This window comes from Varanus komodoensis, unplaced genomic scaffold (assembly GCF_004798865.1).
Source record: "Varanus komodoensis strain SLA01 unplaced genomic scaffold, ASM479886v1 scaffold32, whole genome shotgun sequence".
In the NCBI taxonomy this organism is placed as follows: Eukaryota; Metazoa; Chordata; class Lepidosauria; order Squamata; family Varanidae; genus Varanus; species Varanus komodoensis.
The window spans coordinates 9,003,814-9,023,579 of NW_025335798.1; the positions used below are offsets into that span (position 1 = coordinate 9,003,814).

The 19,766-nt window shown below is 42.9% G+C and overlaps 1 protein-coding gene across 1 annotated transcript in view; it reads left to right on the forward strand.

The window, feature by feature from the left end:
- Positions 1 to 19,766, forward strand: part of GLI2 (GLI family zinc finger 2) — a 264,116-nt gene that overhangs the window by 219,264 nt on the left and 25,086 nt on the right. Inside the window, exons 6-9 of the mRNA XM_044438429.1 lie at positions 10,469 to 10,670; positions 12,017 to 12,230; positions 13,492 to 13,605; positions 18,792 to 18,923. Coding sequence (XP_044294364.1) covers positions 10,469 to 10,670; positions 12,017 to 12,230; positions 13,492 to 13,605; positions 18,792 to 18,923 — 662 coding nt within the window. The remainder of the gene's footprint in view (positions 1 to 10,468; positions 10,671 to 12,016; positions 12,231 to 13,491; positions 13,606 to 18,791; positions 18,924 to 19,766) is intronic.

A 19,766-nucleotide genomic window follows, 5' to 3' on the forward strand; every position in this document is an offset into this window, starting at 1 on the left:
ATGATACCTGTGAAGTTGTTAAATGTACTTAAAAGATTGATTCCCAAAATGATGTGACTCACATGCTACCTTCTGGTCTTTAGTCCAGTTCCATTCACAAGTGACTTGCTTGTGATCAGCAATCCTCTCTTGTACCCATCAGTGGTAAGTCTTCTGAATATACATACATACATGACCCTGATGGATAAGCTTCTGTGCAAAACTCTGTGGGAATGCATGATAGGTTGGATGAAGCCAGCCCATTTAGCCCTGAATCCAGTCATCCAGGAGGACCACAGCTGGACCACTGACATATGTTGATTGAACATTTTCACACCACAGTCAAAAATGAGCTAAATGTTGCATTCATGAATGTGAGTGTCCCAAGAGACTACAGTTTATTTTTAAATGATGTCAAAGGGAAGGGTGATCCAGGGGAGGAAGACATCTGACCTGTTCAGCCCAGAGGAACATATGCTTTATGTACAGCATACAGCAAGATCACAGGGCTCTTCCTTTCTCTGCCAGGTCTGCGATTGTCTGTGAATATGGGGGAATCCATCTGGTGTCAGCTTGGGAAATCTTCGCTTTCTCCATTAACTTTGCAACCCCAATTTAGCTGTAAAAATGTGGTTTTAATTTGTTTTATGTGAGTTTATGATGCTTCATTGTTCTTTTATACTATATTGTATTCTATTGTACTTATTCCTGTTGTTCACTTCCCAGAGAGCTTCAGCTATTGGGCAGTATGCAAATTAAATAAGTAAGCCATTATGCAGTCAGACTATATAATCAAGCATGTATCAGCCTGGACCGCATACTTATAGGGGGAGTAACAGGCTCTTACGGAGGAAGAGAACAAAAGATGGCCTTCATTTTTACTTTGCCATTTTTCCAAGGAACTCAGAAAATGATTGCTCTCTTCTGCCCATTTTGTCCTCATACCAACTCTGTGAGGTAGGCTAAGCTGAGCGTGAGTGGTTTGTCCAGTATCTGGGTAGGCCAAAGTCATCAGTGAGCTCCATGGCTGATGCAGCTTGAGCTTGCATCTTCCCAGTCCCAGTCCATCATGAACCAATGCACTATTCTGCTTCTCATAAAAAATCTTGATAAGTTTCACAAGTCTTATTAAAACTTTAAGCTTCCCTTGAAACTTCCCCATTGTTTTGTCTGGGGAAGAACTACCAAATTTGCTTCCGAGTTTTGGAGTCTGTAAACACCCCACAGAAATTCCACAGTTGAAGTTCACTTTCAGCAAAAGTGGGTCCTTTAGTGTAACCACCTTCATTGTATATTTGCTGCTCATAAAAGGACCTAGCAAAATTTAGGATTTCAAAAACTGAATTGCTTCTTATAAAAGCCAGTCTGGAAGTCTTTGAACCAAAGACCAGGATAAAAATGCTTGGAAGAAATGAAGTCCCATGATTAAAGAATTAATGTTGCCTGATCTTGCACCAACTCTTTTCAATCTGGTGCCCTCCACACATGTCGGACTACAATCCCCATCACCCCATCTGGTAATGATGAGAGTTGTAGTTTGGAGGGTCTGTTCTGAATGGGAAACGTGTTGATTTCCAGGCACATTTTTCAAAAGTGCACACTTTTCCATATTGACTAACATGTGCAATGTATTTTTGAACACGCACATTTTAAAGTGCAAATTTAAAAGAACAAGAACAACAATTGATTGTTGAAATGAGTTTGAACATTTGGGACCGTGTGAGCCTTCTCCATAAGCCATGCTCCCGCTTCCAGTGGAGGCTGCAAATGGGGCGAGTTCTAATGCTCTGCAAACTGAAACTAAATTCTTGTGCTTCCTTCATCCCAGGCTGGGGAAGCCTGTTCTATGTCATTGACTTTTAGCCTTTGCAGGTTGTTTGTACTTATCAAGGTTGAATGGATGCAAGGAAAATCATCATAAATTATAATTGTTCATGCATTTGGATCAAAAATATAATTCCGCTTTGATTAAATTCAATGGCTTTTACTGTGCTCAACTGAAAATATTTACAAGAGCCACACACATGCTGTCTCCAAGAGTTTTTCCCTCATAGCTCTGGACTAAGATTTTACTGAATCCTGAGTTTTAAAGGAATCCAATAGAATCCCATTTACTTAAGCTGGTTTAAGGACTCCTAGACAACCACTTTTGTGGACTGTGGGATAGAAAGCCGCTTTCTTGTCTCCCAGCAAGGATCATCAAATACCGTGCACTGCAGAACTAAAGGGGCCCTCTGTGCCTGGTGAAATCAGGCTTCTAGGACATCACCTGGTGCCAGAACGAATGCCTGGCATTTGCTGCACTGTAAACAACACGCGAAGTGAGGGGATGCCACAGCACATGCAAACAAGGGAACCGTTCAGTGGGGCTGATTACAGCTGGTTGCTGCCTAGCGATAAAGAGATTGCCCTGTGCCAGTTGCAGAACGCCTTCTGATGTGTCAGTTGTTTGCTGCTTTCAAATTTGGGTGGGTGTCATAAATAGGCTTCTGGTGCTATATCCTAGGAACAAAACTAGTTGGTGTTTTTAGTTGCAGGTGGAGAAGAACTTAGGTGTCAGTGGTCATGCAGTTTTTTCCAAGACAACTACTAGAAATGTGGGATTGAAGAATGGCAGGGCAGCTCTCAGTAGCTGGCAAGAGCTTTCAGCTACTTACTTGAATTTTCAAAGAGTGTTAGAAGCAGGCCCATGGTTAAAACTTTGGCTGGGAAGTCGGGAAAGATAAGGGGAAGTATATGTGTTTGCAGGGGCAGGAGTCAGTCTCTGTGAAAGAGCAAAATCTGAGATAAATATGCTCTTTAATCAATAATATAGATAACACACTGAATAGCTTTAAACAACATAGATGGCTCATATTAAGACATTTGCTATTTGATTCTCTCCTGCCCCCAAAAAACCACACATGCGTCGGAAACCCCTTATTGAGTCCCAGTCACTCTGAATAGGCAGGATATGAATAAATATGATGATGACAACAACTACTACTATGATGATGCATCCCCACCACCCGCACACTGACCAGTGACCTATTCATAAAACGCTCCACCAGTCTGAAAGAGGATTACTTCTCACCAAGTCATTGGACAGAAGGCTGCTTGGCCTGCATATTTCTTACGCTGAATATAGGCAAGGAAAGGAAATTGCCTTAGTGATTCTTAGCAATTCTAAGAATCCTAGAAGAGCCCTGGGGGGAGCAGCCTGCCTCTAGTGGCATCCTTCGTTCTGTGGGCCTTGGAAGCACCAAAACAAAAGCAAAATATGCATTCAAATGGGGAAGTGATATGCACATCCCTATTCCCCCCACCACCTCCCAGTTCCATCTGGAAACCTACATTTGTCTCTAGAGTGTGTAAAGCAAAGGCTGTGTTGCTGCCATGATGCTGTTCTGGAGGTGCAAGAAGTAGGGGGAACATGTCCTTTCTTTTTCGTGCCTGGTACAAAACATTCTAAAGTCAGCCTTAAAGATCAGAGGAGAAATCCCAAGCCTTTGAGTTTTCTGTCATTGTTCATCTCTTTGTTGCCTTAGCTGTCATCTGCTATCTGTGCAATCTGAGTAAACTCAGAATACCCTCGGAAAAAGGAAAGTAATTAATCTGTAAATTAATCAGGGTCCAGGATTGTGACTTCAGCAAGATACAGTGCCTTACAGAAGTATTTACACACACACCCTTTGATTTTTCACATCTGGTTGTATTTCAAGCTGCAATTGAAATGGATTTAATTGACATTGATACTATTTCCTGTACACAAGATACTCAATAGGGTAACAAATTTTTAACTGTGGCACAACAGTTAAGTAAACAAAAGCAAACTGGCTCTTGTTGGTTGCATAAGAATTCCACCTCCCCCAGAGTCCACACTTGGCAGAAGCACCTTTGGCAGCAGTGGCAGCCGCAAGGCTGTGTCAGCTTCATGTACCTGGATCCTGGCGCGCCTGGCAGTGCTGCTGCAGCTCTATAGGTTGGATGAGGACAGCTGACAAAGTGCAAAGTCTTGCCACAGATTCCCAGTTGGATTGAGGTCTGGGCTTTGCCTGGGCCGTTCTAAGAGATTCAGGATCTTGCTTCTAAACCACTCCAGTGTCACTCTGGTACCATGCTCCAAGGTGAACCTCTGCCTAGCCCCAAGCCCCAGGTCCCTTGCAAAGTGAAGCAGTTTTCCTTTAGAATTACCCTGTGTTTGGCTCCATCTTGCCCTCAGTCCAGACCAGCATCCCAATCGCTGCTAAGGAACAGCACCCCCACAATATGGGGTGGTGTTCTCAGGGCAATGAGTGCCAGACATAGGATTTAGTAGCAATGCCAGAAAGCTTAGTTTTGGTCTCATCCAACCAGAAGACATTTTTCGGCATGGTTGCTGTGTCTCCCACATGCCTTTCTGCAAACTCAGAATGGATTTTGATATGGATTTGCTTGTCATTGTCCGGTCCCCCCTGCCCCAGCAATGGCTTTCTTCTCACCACTCTTCCATAAAGCCCTCTGGTGATGATTGTCCCTTGCATGGTTTCTCCTATATTAGCTGCAGATCCCTCTAGCTCCTGTAGGGGTACCATTGGGTCCTTGGTTGCTGTTCTTACATTACCCTTCTTACCCAGGCACTGAGTTTTGCCTCTTTCCATTTTGTAATAATACATTTAATGGTGCCCCATGGGATGTTCAAACTCAGACAGGGATTTTATATATAAGCCCAACCCTGATTGGTGCTTCTGCACAGATTTATATTAGAATGGTTTTGATAACTCCTTGGTCTTCATAAAGCTGTTTGTTTCAGTATACTCTCCAGCATCCCAGAAAAAGGTGCTTTTCATCTGAAATTATGTGGCACTGCAACTCCAAACAAGATTCACCAGAGCTCATTTAGGCATGGTCCTGCAAATGGGATAAATACTTATGCAACCAACAAGTGCCAGTTTCTTTCTGTTTACTGAACTGTTGTACCACAATAAAAATATTTTTCACCTTTATGGTGTACATGCAGTAGTAACAATGCCAATTACTCCATGTCAGTTCCAACTTGTAACACAACAAAATGTGGGAAAGTCTAAAGGGTGTGAATACTTCTACAAGGCATTATATGTGAACCCATCATAACAGAGAGAGCCCAGTGAAAATGTATATCCACAATCTGAGACATTGTGCTTCTTTAGAAAACAAAAGAACGTTTCTTCATATCTTGCAATACCTGGAGGATCTAAATTAGACCAGACAGTAATAAAATGCATATTACTTGATTGGTGCTGGTAGAGTCCCAGGTCAACCTGCAGAATCTGACAGCTTCCAGCAGAGTTTTAACACCATGAAAAAAAATTACTTGTGTGTGCAGAGAAGGGGTGTGTTAGTGGCTGCACCAATAAAACCCCGGCTGCCGTTGGACATCAAGACTTCTTCCCTTGTCAAATTAATGGGGACCAATGGCAGAGCTGACACGGCAGGCATAAATCATGGGAAGGAGCAGCGAGAAATGAGTACAAGGCTTTTCTTTCTATTTAGTAATTTATCAAGGGAAGTGGCACATTAATAAACAGATCTCCCTTGAGGTGTGGGAGTAACAGAGATAAATATAAGTGTCAAACTGAGCCTGCTTCCTCCTCTTAGCAAGACAGGAGATTGGACACAGAGAAAACCCTGTGCAACTCTGGGTGTGTGTTTATATTTGCATGTGTAACTTGTTTCACAATAGCATCTTGAAGTTTTAGTCTACATCTGGGCTTTTTTGTGCGAGACATCGCATAGTTACTCATTAGCAACCACGCAAAACCACTGTGACCCAAAGGTAAATTCAGATAGAGTTTTTGAAAGGGAGTCATATATAGATTGGACGCTGTCCAACCTCTGCAGTCCATGGTACTGGGAGGCCCATGCCACAGACAGAAGCACTTATGGATTAGGAGCACATGAGTGACAACACAGTCCATGTTGCAACATCAGCACAGGAAGGCACAGTCACATGGAGTGTCTTCTTCAGAGAGGTGGCATCTTAGATGCTGGCATGACTTCATACATGGCAGGACTCTGCCATCCTCCGTAATCCCTTCCATCAGTGAACTCCATGCAAATAGCATCTCCCTTTATGCAACTATCAAAGAATCACATATTCTGATGTCCTTTGAGGCATTCAGATGTATCATGGTAACTGACTGTCCTACCCAGCTGCACCATGTATGTATGCAATTAAAAACCAAAATGCTGCATTGTGCTGCTTCTGGGCAGACGGCTCCTAACATACCAGTCAAAAGGCATCATGCAGCTATTGCATCTTTTCCTCCTAAATTGACTTTTTTGTGGAAGGAAAAATATATGAAATAGTAGAGGAAATGGGACAGTTACACTTGAATCAATCAGATTCCCTGTCAAATTCTGTGAAATGGGCAGGAAAATCATTCAATAAAAGTAATCTGTAAACTACCTTGGTCACAAAATTCAGAGCAGTGGGCTACCAAGTAAGGCTTTTGACCATATCTTTATGGTTATAAAAGTAGGCTTGTCTGTGTGCAGGCAATGTTGGGTGAACTTTTCAACACTGCATAGGAACACAGTAGGATTTCCATCTATCATGGATATATTGCTGGAAATCCTACTGTTGATTCTAGCTCACTGTCCTACAGCTAGAAAGAACTAGAGTAAGTCATGCAAAATAAGCCAGTGTGTTCTTAATCTGAAGAATTGATTTGTACGTGAAATTTTTCTGGGTTTCCTGGGTGCGGAAAATAGAATGTTTATCTACTCATAGCTCATCCAGTGATGTGAAAAGGCAGATGTGGGCATTGTGGACAATTGGCAGCTGCAAAGTTTGTGGTTAGAATATGCTCTGCTTTGAAATAAACTCAGTTTGTTTAGCATCAGAGGTGGTCAATATAAGGAAAAGGTGTATCTATCACCCATAGCAAGGTGCTGTAGGGTGTGGGATAAATTCTTGCCTATAAATTCAGGGCTATTTTGAATTGTTTCCCTACTTTTTCAATCACAGCTCTAGCAAATCAAGATGAAATTTCTAGTTAAAGTTCCTGCTTATACTGGACAAGTGCCAAGATGAGTTAGTACCTCATTCACCCAATGAAGTGGGCTCTAGTCTACAAAAGCTCCTGCTATCATAAATCTGATAGCCTTTAAAGGTGCTAGGAGATTCTTCTTTGTTACCCCTCTAGCAGACTAATACGACTAATCCTCTGGAAATAGCTGCAAGAAATCCCTAAAATACTTTTGGACTTCCCATATAAATAATGCAACAGAAGTAAGTGAGGGAGAAACAGTTGAGTAGTACATTGATTAGAACCAAGCAATATTCCACAAAATTGTACCAGCTTTTGAGTTCTTCATCTGGTTTCCTTGATTGCCCAGAGAGCCTTGGAGATATAGGTAGTCTAGCATAATTCATGTGAAAAAAAATTGGGGAAACAGTTTACCAATTTAGCTAGACAGAACTTTTTCTTTCAGAAGGAAAGCAAACAAGCCAACTATTAATTAAATACCAAGCTCTTATGAAGTTGACTGACAGAGACAAACCTGCAGTGAAGGGCTTATGTTACCAGCCTCCTGTTACTTGCTTATTCTCAAAATAAGAAAGTACTTTGAAGGATGCTAAACAACCCCTTTGAGAACTGTGGATCTGTACATACCTGCCTGAAAGGAAAGAGGCTTGCCACCAGCACAAATGAACCACAACTGCTACCAGCCCTAAACTTGTAAATCTTGGGTTCATCCTGGACTAGGGGTGGCAGAATCTGTCACAGTTTCAGTTTCTCTCAGTTCCTCACTTTTCCCATTCTAAATTTAGTTCATCTTGAACTTCACAATTTCTTTTTCAAGTTTTGCATGAAAATGCATTTTTGTACACATTTTTCTCAATGCATGCATTTTTCCTAACAGAAAACCAGCCGCTTTCCTAACATGCATATTTAAACATTGTTTGTTCTAATATACATATTTTTGTACAGATTATGTTTTTGGTGGATGAATCCCTTTGCAAAATTAGGAGAAGTGTAAATGTCAAAAGAAATCTGATTTTCAAGCTGCAGAGAATTATTCTTCCTTATCCCTATACCTTACAACAACTAGGCATTTGACCCTTGCAGAGAAGTTGGATTCCTTTTGCCTTTTTAGTTGAGCAGTCTTGCTCTTTGACCTACAGTCTTGGCTTTCAAAGTGCCATTTAGCCTAAGCAGAAACAAGCACTTTGCTATGGGAAGAGACATGCCCCCTCTTTGAGGCAAACACATCAGATGTCCAGTTTCTGTCTGGTTATTGACCAGACCGGGAGACACAGGCTGATCTATGGATCATTCTTGTTGCAGTCTCTGTTAGTCTTGCTCGCACTCTTTCATAAGTGTCTTTCATTCTGCCTTCACTTTAAGCTGTGTTTATTTTGGTGAGAAGGGCTTTTCATGAACCCCTTATACCCTTGATATGTGGCATACACATTTTTAATAACATACATATTTTATGTGCATTGGACATAAAATATGCATTTTGTATGTGTTTTAGCCTAAGTAAGCAACATTCAAGTATTTTGAACATTTTAGGCAGAAAAATGTATTGCAAAATTCCAGAGAAGTGCAAGTTTTGAAAAATAAATTTGTCCCAGTCCATATATTTGTTTGGAAGCTGTGAATCAAGAGGGCTCAAAATGCAGACCAAACTAAAATCTTGTTGACCCTTGGTGCTGACAGACCTCTTTTCTTCCCTTTCCTGTTTTCCATGTTTCTTGTGCCATATTTTTGTTGTGCAGTTTACATACATTTGGCCTGTTCCAGTCATCAGTCTTGTATGGATACTTATTTGCACTTAGCAGCTGCTCATAGTAATGGATAGGATTGAAAGAGAAGTGCCAAATGCTTCTTTTCCTCTTTTTATGTAAAGAGTGAGATAAATGCTTAGGTATGTTTTATGATATGATTGTGCACATGCCACTTTAAATATAACCGTAGCAAAGCTGCTCTGAGTGCCTTCTTGTCTGAACACAGCCATGCTCAGTCTCTACTTTCCACCATCCATTTCTGTGGAGGGAATGGCAAGCAGTGGTCGAGTAGAGTTGGGACTTGCAGAGATGTAGCAGTAGTATTTTTATTTGTTTTATTTCATTTGTTGTTGTATTTTTATTTGTACTATTTCTGCACTGCTAAATACAATGAAGTGTGTGTGGGGAGGGGGCATACATGGTTTCCATTTAAATATTAAAATCACCCTTCAAGTACATGCTTTCGATTTTTTAATTTTATTTAATAAAATGAAATACACTGCTAAAATACAATACAAATATAAAAATGCATATATAAAAGTACAAAAAGTAAAATGGAATGGCATGCTTAATTTAATTATAGGCCAGGAAAAGCCTGGACGAACAGCTGCATTTTCAGGAGGCATTGGAGAGATGCCAATTTTTTTCAGCCCCCCAAACTGCCCAAGGGAGTTTTTTTCCACAGGCTGGTCATCACTACCACAAAGATCTGCCATGGAGGTATTACACAATCACATTCCAGTCATGTTGGGATTGCCAGCAAGGTCTTTGTTCATGCTAATGGTCAGCTGGATATGGACAGGCACTCAGCTAGATTTCCGAGTCATAAGTTCTTCGGGTTTGGGACAGCAATAACATAACCTTGGACGTGGCTCTGTAGCTAACAGGCAGCCAGTATAGTTTGCTTGGGTGCCCCAGTGAGCTCCTGGCCACTTCACCTGCACTAGGTGCAGCTTCTGAACCAGGCCAAAGGGCAGCCCCACATAAAGTCTACCACCTGGAGCACCATGGGGCTACCCATTGGAACTGTCTCAGCACTAGCACTCAGAGAAGGATATCAGAAAATCTGACAGCCCAGAGTGTTTTCTGTGGAGACAGGCAATTCTTCACATCATTAGACTGAACATACTGCAACTTAAAATTGTCCCAAATACTCAAAGTGCTTCATACTTTTGTAACTCTGACATCAGCCTTAAGGTAGCTTAGTAATCCTCATCATACATACGGGGAGCTAAAGCTGAAAGAATTGCTTATCCATAACTTACGAGTTTATGGCTAAGCTGAGATTTCAACTGGAAATGTCTTTGCTGAGAACTTACTCTACATATCTATGTGCTCTGCCTCGAAGATCTTGCTTCCAAGGATGGACACCCCCACTGTGGCAGAGTTTGAGAGCACCTCAGCTGCACACTGTTCTTCTCTTTTATCATCCCAGGTCAGGAGCTAAGTTGTGACCACTGCCACAGGATAATACAAATGCACTAAGGGCAGGATCCTGTGCGTGTTCAGAGTGAAGTCCAACATGGCAGTCTGATGCTGGTACCTGTAGAACTTTTCACTCTTCAACATGCATAAGATTGTACTCAATATGTAGCCTACAAGGAATAACCTCATTGAGCATCATGGGACTTACTTCTTAGTTGTACAATGTTGTAGCGTCCTTTATTTATGCAGATGTAATTTTCTTTTAACCATTAAGGTCTGCTTCTCTCAAGCCAGTTCCATGGTATTTTCCTTTGTTTTCTTTTCATACAGTGTCCAGATTCTCTAGTCCAAGAGTGACTCCAAGATTAAGCCGGAAGCGAGCACTTTCAATATCCCCATTGTCCGATGCCAGCATTGATCTCCAGACAATGATCCGGACCTCACCAAATTCCTTGGTGGCTTATATCAATAATTCCAGGAGTAGCTCTGCAGCTAGCGGCTCATATGGGCATTTATCAGCAGGTGCAATAAGGTAACCAAAGATCGAGGGCTGCCCTCAAGCATACCCTCTCCAAAATCACCAGGACTGCTTCAGAGTAAATGGGTTGAATGAGTGAAGCCTTCACTGGAAGTTTGAGGGAGTCCTTGCCAGCCAGATAGGCCATGTTGTCAGAACAAATGTTCCAAGAATGGAGCCTCTGAAGGAAAAAAATGGATGCAAAATTGGTTTCAGTTCTGTGGTGTATCTGCCTTACAGACCCAACAGGGATGAAGCTCCTCCTTGTTTGCAAGCATGACATTTAACACGTGTGTCTTTTTGATGTTGTTGGAAGTGTTTGTGCTTTAGCAGTCACTATGCTTATCTGTATTCTTCTAATACTGAGTCTCTGCTCACAATTGATAGCAGCTTAATGCTGGGGACCAATGACCAAAGGTACCAATGAAAGAAAGATTCTAACATGTTTCTCCTGCCCCAGCCACCATTTCTCTATAAAAATATTCTTGTGAATGTCCCAGACTGCTTTTTATATATAAATCTACTACATAGTATAGTCTAATGTCACAATTCTAAATCTTACAACTGATAAACAGACAATAAATGTATAGGGATCACAGTCTCAGAAAAAGGAGTAAGTATCCTACTTCAGTGATATGCACTTTTCTCCATATTTCCCAGGACCACAAATGTCCAGGAGTCTGGTTTCTTAGCTAGACTTAGCTACAGAGCCTACCTGTAGGTGCATGGAGCTGCCTTCTTCACTGAAGTAATGCCACAATCAGCAGGAGCAGAGCCATTAAAAGACTCTAGAGATGGAGAAAGAGGGTGTAATCTCTCCATATGGCTATTGACTGTAATTGGCCCATGCCTTCAAAAAACCCTAGCAGTCCATGAACAGAGCTAGCTTTGTTTTCATCAGAGCTCTAGGCCTGCACATGTGTAATTCACACTCTTCAGATGCAAAGTCCAAAGAGGTCAATGAAGATACCACAAAAGGGGGTGGGAGAAACTGATCTACAAAGACTTCCTGAGAAAACCAGTGGAAAACAGGGCAATCAAAAGTTGTTGTCCATTAAGATTATGTTTCAGATTCATCTAGGGTAGTTGTACCTTTTTCGTAGGTGAAATTTTAAAAACTGCCCCCCATCACATGCTTCATTATGTTCTCTGAAGGCAGGCTCATAGAATCGCTCTTCTTGGACAAATAAAACCACCAATGTTGTCCCTATCCTAGATGCCTTGCCCTTAACCAGCCATTATTCAGCAAGCATTAGCTGGTTTTCGATACACCAACTGTTCAATCAGCTAACGAAATAAAAACAAGATGTCCCGAGTCTACATTATTATATGTTCTCCTTGTGTTACTTTTTTCTCCTCAGTCCAGCATTCACCTTCCCTCATCCAATCAATCCGGTGACATACCAACAGATTCTAAATCAGCAAAGAGGTCTGAGCTCCGCTTTTGGACACACACCTCCATTCATGCAGCCATCCCCGACATTTCCCACACGACAGCATGTGGCCGTCATCTCTGTCAACTCTGCTCCTGCCCAGATCAACAATAGCAGCAACTGCACCACTGATTCCAATCAGGTAGGGTCCATGGTGGCTTCTGGCAGGATTGGCCTCTCCACACACTCCTTTCGGTGGGCACCGTCTGCATCCATGAGGCTCATATTTTCCATTTTGGCTAAGATTATTGCTAGTAATAGTAGTAGTGGTAGTGGTAGTATGTCCTGCTTCTTTCCTCCTGTGAGTCACCCAAAGCATTATTACATGGTTCTCTTCCTCTTTAACCCTTGCATAACCCACACTCACTGGATTCAAACAAATTGATGACTCAGCACAGAGTTTTGAATATGCAACCTGGTACCCATGGGTGCTGTGCATTGTTGCCTAAACCTGACCTCAAGCCTTGCCTAACCATAAGCCAGACCCTCACACAACCCACACTTGCAAGATCGGCAGAGCCCAACAATGCTATTCAAAATGCTGGCCACAAATGCCTCAACCTAACCATGGGTTAAATAAGCCAAGCTGGACTGTCCTGTCATGTGAACAGTACCAGCATAGGGTGACGTCCTCAGTTCTGGTATTTGCCCCCATCATGCAAAATAATCAGATTGCTATGAGCCCAAATTTCCGGAACGAGTTCCAGAAATCCGTTGAGGAAATCCATAGGCTAACCTGGGCAACAATTTGTGTATGAAGCAGATGACTCAGGTGACCAGGTTGTCATCTGTAATCCTAAACATTAATGGGATTAGCACTCCTAGTATAATAATTCCTTTTCTTCTGCATGTGAAAATTATATCGAACAAAAGCAAGAATGGGGGTAAGCACCTGCAATTCAATATTTGAAATAAGCATTAAATATATAAAGTATACTCCAGCAAAGGAGATTTCAGTTAAAAATTATGAAGAGTGCCTTTGTTTCTTAGTTTTCCACAGATCTGTCCCTTTCTGGATGAGACATCCCTGGCTCATTCAAACGCTCCTCTGGATTCTGATATGACTACTCTCATGTAAATAGCATTTATAAATACAGTTGACAGTGACCATCAGAATTTCATTCCTCGTCCACACTGCATATTCAGTTCGGTGTGACCTGTTCTGTAAAGTGCCCGTCCTTTTTGCAGACCAACAAAAAAAACTTGCTGTATGGCTAGACTATTTTTTAACCTGATTTAAACAGCAGCTCTTGCTAATGGGTCACCAAATTTGCTGTATCACAGGAGGTTTTTACTGTGAAAGGCAGACTAAAAATAAATTTAAATAATAAATGGCTAAGTTATTGTGATGCTGCATGTCCTTGAAAACTTGGAAATAACCTCCCTGATTTTTGTCTTCCTAGAGCAAGCAGAACAGTGAGTCAGCCGTTAGCAGCACTGTCAATCCAGTAATTAATAAGCGCAGTAAAGTCAAGACTGAAATGGAGACTCTGCCACCAGCGTCCCCACCTACTCAGGTAACTTCATGGCACAAGCTTGTCTTCAGCACCTGAGCTGATGGACCCTAGAATTTTGCCACCAACAATGAGTCGGAGTAAATTAGGAATTCCTCTCTGCAGTAAGAGGACTGCAGCTTCCTGTGCAATACTTCTGCTGTTTGAACATATGGAAAACCACAGGGGAGACCACACCAGAGCGCATATCCTTGACTATTGGAAGCATTTCCTTATGGCTTTCTGTCCAGGGACAGGACTGATACTTCTTTCATCTGTGCCCCCAACAGCAAACGGTTTTCCTTCTTTGGTGGCATTATAGACATCCTGTGCCCCAAAGACTTTTCCTTTCAGGGAGAGTCAGAGAAATGGGGGCCGAACAGACATTATGTGAGCTTGACACTTAGCTGGCAAAGTGCTTTGCTTCCCTAAATGGGGTGGCCCACACTAATGTGTGCTAATGTGTGATATAGACCTAACGATAATTGCTCATTGGGGCAGGAATGATGAGAGATTTTTGCCTTAGATCAGAATCACTAGTGACTTGAGTAGAGAACGTTTTAGTTTCTTCTACCATAAGTGGCTTGGTTTACTTGCCTGGATCATCTGAAAACATTCCATTTACTTACAGCATCGTGCTATACATAATTAATCAGCAATAAGGTCCACTCTGTGGAATGGGCCTCACTCTCCAGTATGTTTAGGATTGCAGCCTCAATAGCTTCACTTGCACTTGAACTCTGAATGTGAACTGAGTAACCTCGGTTGGTCCAAAGTGGGGCTTGTGAATGGCTGCTTCCACCATGCAAGGGAACAGTGAAATAACAGTGTAGATTTCCTTGGAGTCTTTTCCAACTCAGGGAGCAGCACCAGGACTGAAAAAAACAAATCTCCATTTCTCTGTCATGTCAAGGTCAAATGGACATGTTTAAGCATGCAAGAGCTCCAGCATACAAGCCAAGCTGCAGTTTGCAACCTGAAACATTCTGACATTTGAAAGATACATAGGTCTGGGGGTGGGTGGAGTGTTTGGGAAAAAATTATGAGGAGAAATGTTTCAAGGTAACAGATCTCCTACCCAAAGTCTCTGCATGATGGGAAGGCACAGGTTTTCATGAATGATGGGAATGAGACACTCTGTGGGTTCCTGGGTCATGGAATTCTCCTGGCAATTTAGGTAGAAATGCCATATTTCAGCCAAGTGCCACTAAACATTATTCTTGACACTTGTAGACTGCAAAGCAAGCAGTAATGGTGTCTCAGAGCAAACACAGATTACAAGGAGATCTTGTATGTAGGTCGGAAGTTTTTCAGAAAAGAGCTGTCCCTATTCAGGAAGGAATTGCTCATAGCAGCATCCTTTACCTTGGCGACACAACATTTGACACCCAGAAGAGCCCACCAGCTCCTGTGTTCTTGCTGGAGCTGTGCGCTTCCAAACTGCTTAATGGCTGACGGTATCTTTCTGACTGTTCTTTATCACAACGGTAAACTATTGGGAGTGCTCTGGGCACTTCACTTTCATGAAATATGAGGCTGTGCTATTGTCAAGCCAACAGAAGGGTTTATGACAAATCGCTCTTTCAGCTCCAGTTCAGAAGCGGGTTTTGGCATGATGCATGGGGACAGCCACATGTGCAATCATCAAGGGGCTGGTAAAATTGATGAAGATCGCGTATCTGGGAAAGATAAACATGCGTAGTCAGCACGATTAGGGCAAAGAGGCATCTCTCCGGAGCTTTGAGTTTAGGAACACCTCGGCACGCAGTGGCAGAAAGCAGCACATGACTTAGGCTCGCCAACCGGCTTTGCTCCCATCTTAATCAGGTCACAGATTGCCGTCTTGTACATCAGGAGACTGGAAATGGAGATATTCTGCTTTCCTGAGGTTAGGAATCTGTTGAGAAGCAAAATGGAGCAGTGTTAATGGAAATGTCCTTGACTTAATTCCCAAAATGGAGTTGTAAATTGTACTGGCTAAAGCCCCAGTCCTGAGTTTAGAATGTATTTAGAAGCAAAGGCTTGGTTGTAAATCCTTGTGGGGGCAGGTGGTTAGGTGTGCACTGAAAATGGTTTACACGTACTTCTAACCAAGTAAAGTACGACTGTGACCAGCACATGTGTATAAATGCATGTTTCCTATCACTAGTATTTGGCCCAATTGGCTGAGATTCCCTATTTTGAGTGTACCCTTGACAGCAAAATTGGATTTGCCACTTTGTGACATGTGAAATGGTCTCAAGTCCCAGCCAGTTTCAATGGAAGTTGATTTTCAGGCCTGTGTGCCTAGAATCACAGCCTCTGGGCTCATGTGCCTATTGTATAAAGCCAGTGCATGAAGGTAGGCTGGTCCTGTCCCACCGAGGCTGAAAGCAGCATGGTGCTGTGCGGCCTTGAAAACCAAGATACACTGCCTCTTCTCTCTCTGGACCATGCCATGTTTACAAGGTCTACACGCAGCCACAGGAAGGCACACTGTACGAGAGTTGTAGTTGGACACAGGGACCAAAGGTTGCAACTGGCTTTTACATAATGAATGAGGCCAGACTACTGCCAGAGTGGTGAAAAGACAGGGTCAGCCTCGTTCTTGGATTGAATCTGGGGAAAGACAAAATGAACGGGATGCATGAGTGCTAAGAATACACCTTTTCTTGCTCACAAAACCTGTCTCCGCTTTCCTTTGTCCTTCTAAACCCATCATGTTCTCACCATACTTGGTTTAGTTGACATGGGAATGGGATGTGCACATTTCCTCTGAATGACAGGAAGGAGCCCTGCATCAAACACAAAGCATAACTAAGGGATAGAAGACTTTGACTATCTATCTATCTATCATTTGTAAGTCACATTTAATGGTGGAACCCTGTCAAGACAGCACAGAACATAAAAGTCCCCCTAAATGGATACAATAAAAATCAAGAAAAACATTTTCAGCAAATCCATAAAAGGGATCCAATCAATAAAACCAATAAAAAACAGCATCTACCAATAAAAGCCAATAATTCACGCCTGAGAAAGGGCCAGTGAAAACAAATGAGTCTTCAAAGCTTTCCTGAAGTCTTGCAAAGTCAGGGCCTGACAACTACCTGTGCTAGCAGATTGCAGAGGTTTGGACCACCAGTAAGAAGGTCCTCTCCCTTTCACTCACCAGCCTAACTATCCTTAGTGGAGTGCAAGTGAGAAGGGCCTTTAGGTGACCTCATAGAGTGAAGGCAGGCTAATACGAGTAAATCCTTCAAGTAGCTTGAGCCTAAACCAAGACTTTAAAAGCTGAAGCTGGGCTTGAAAATGCACTGGCAACCAGCGTAGATGGTGCAATATTGGTGTCACACGTACCGGGTGCCCAGCTCCACTAGTGACTGCCTATGAGCCTGTTGCCTCTTGAAAAATGATTCTGCTGACCCACAAGGAACTTTCTTGTGAAATCTAGGCTCAAAGTGGACGGAGACTCTTTGCAGTGGATAGGTAGAAATTGTGCAAATCTCCTCTACTTGATGTGGCAGGGCTAGAAAGATCTCATCCTGGTGGATTTCTAGATAATTTGCAGTTTTGATTCCCAGTTATTTAACAACAGCAGCCTAAAATAACTTCTCTCCCTTCCTAAATTATACCCCTGAAAGGAAGAATGCTTGGAGTAACCGGGAGTGGTTTTTTGTGTGTGAAAGGATGTGTGTGTTCCATTCCATTCCGATCAGGACTAGGGTTACAACAAAGCTCCGTGGAATCCATCCCTCTAGTGTTCACAGACTTTCTCTTGTGTTCAGCCTTGACTTGGAAAGGGAGTCAAGCCAAGAGGAATTCTGCAGATGCCCATGGAATGAAGATTGCACAACCAGCAACCTTCTTTTGCCATCACACACAGCACAAAGGGTGCTGCACATGCCATGGAAGAGGGATGCTGCTCACAAAGTGTTTGTGTCTGCATTCGGTTCCTGGTGAGCACCATGCACACTCACCAGGAAGTGGACCTACCTTCTCACCACCGTCATCACCAGCTGCTCTTGCTTCTTCTCTCTCTCATCAGTGCTGTCCTCATTTGCTTGAGAGGCAGAGAGAGGCAGAAGGCCACCACATCTGCTGTTCCTCCTCCTGATTGCCATTCTTGTCTGGGTGGCAAAGAGGAACAACAACTCCAGGGCATTTCCCCAGGTGCCCAAAGGCCAACCCTGATTCTGGTCTTCAGAACAAAGAGTGTTTTATTCCAGAACTCTTTAATTTTTAACAAACCAATGCTTGGGATTGCACAAAAAATGAAGTTTATCCCATAAGCCTGAGACCTGCTTGGTCCTTCCTTGTCTGATATAGAACCTGCCAATGAGCATTCTGCCTTTTTCCCTTCCAAGAACTAGAGTGGAGAACCAGAAACTAGACCTCCTGAGTCCCGGCTCAGTGCTTTAAGTTTCCAGTGATAAGGTATAGATCATAACTTGGCAAAAGAGGTTCACAGGCTACCTGTTCACTGCTGGGCCAAACCCAAAGTGCTGGTGCTTTCCTTTCAAGCCAGAATAGCTTGGGGTTCAAGTCTGAAGCAGTAGCTCCCACACAATACCAGCCTGCTTGTACATTGCATCACTGGCCAGTGCCCTTCTCCAAGTACCACCTCCATCATAGATAACGTTTCCTTCTGTGGGGGAGAGGCCTTCCTTGGTAATTCCTTCCCCCAACCCCATCCCCCAGCCAGATATAGCATGTTCTTCCCAGGGAGGCCCACCAGTGCTAATATTCTTTTGTTATCAGGCAGTCATTTATACAATCTTTTGTGATTCAGATACCCTGACTTTGAACAGAGCTTTGATTCACTTGTTGCTTTGTCCACATTTATTCTTGTTGTGCAAGTCTGGATTTGTGTAAAGTGCCTGATATCATTGAGAAAGGGAGGTATGATGGATGGATGGATGGATGGATGGATGGATGGATGGATGGATGGATGGATAGAGTTCAAGCAGGAAATAAATAAAGCAGTTGTTCAGCAAGGCTCCAGATGTATCCTTTAATACAAGTAAGAAACCAAATCCTCGAGCCAATCTTCAGTCGACTTGTCTGCATGTCCAGCTCATCTGCTCACACAGACACATCCCGGGGCAATCAGTGCAGCTGCCCTGCAGTGGCTCTTTCCTTTCTTCCACTAGCACCTGCTGTGTAATCTATGGGTGACCGAGGAGTTCAGGCCAAGCCAGTCCATCTTACACAGAATGTTTTGTATCTTACAGGAGAATCTGACGGACTTGAAAGAGGAACTTGATAAGGATGACTGCAAACAGGAGCCCGAAGTTATTTATGAGACCAACTGTCACTGGGAAGGTTGTGCAAAGGAGTACGACACTCAGGAGCAGCTTGTCCATGTGAGTGATGTCGGGAAAGAGGTGCAAGCCATTAATCTGGGTGCTTGACCTCCCTTTGTATCATGATACTGTACCACCAGAATTCAGACTGTGAGCCACTGAAAGTCACCCATCAAGGTGTGTCATATGTAAGCCCTGCCAAATCTGGTCAGGCCCCAAGAAGGACTAAGCTGTGGAGAAGCCTCTGATAGATTACTTTCTGCATTTTTGGCAGGATCCAGTTAAGAATAAGAAACTCTGGTAGCCATAAGCAGCGTCCTAGGATAATTCTGTTGCCTGAATGACTTCTTCCCCAAATGCTGAGGTATATGTGAACTTTAATGTAACCAGGAAACATTTGCCTCTCTGAGGCTGCCCGACAGATTGCTTGCTGAGTGATGCAACCTGGTGTTTACCATGCCATGAGCACCCCGTCTCAGAAGAAAAGCAGAACTCATTTTCCAATGGTGATATTCTACCCTGGTGGTCAAATCCTTGTGACCCTCCTGCCTATAGCTTAGGCTGTATGACATGAGAGCACACCCCAGGGGTCCATGTGAGACAAAGTATGGCCTTAGCAGGGCAGGACTTGAAACCAGCTGGACTACTGCCAGTTCTTGTAGACCACCAACATCACTCAGTGGACTCATGTTGTTCCTTGTGGCAACCATTTCAAATTGTGTTGGGTGGAGACTGCCTCCACCCAACAAGACACTACAGATTTATCGAGGAACTTATTCATTAATGGAGTTAGGTATTCAGTTTAAAAAGAGGTCCCCAGAAAGGTGAGCTGATGTTCATCATGTTGTCACACATCCACCAGATAGGCTTCTCTGACCAATGGCCTACTACACAAAAATAATA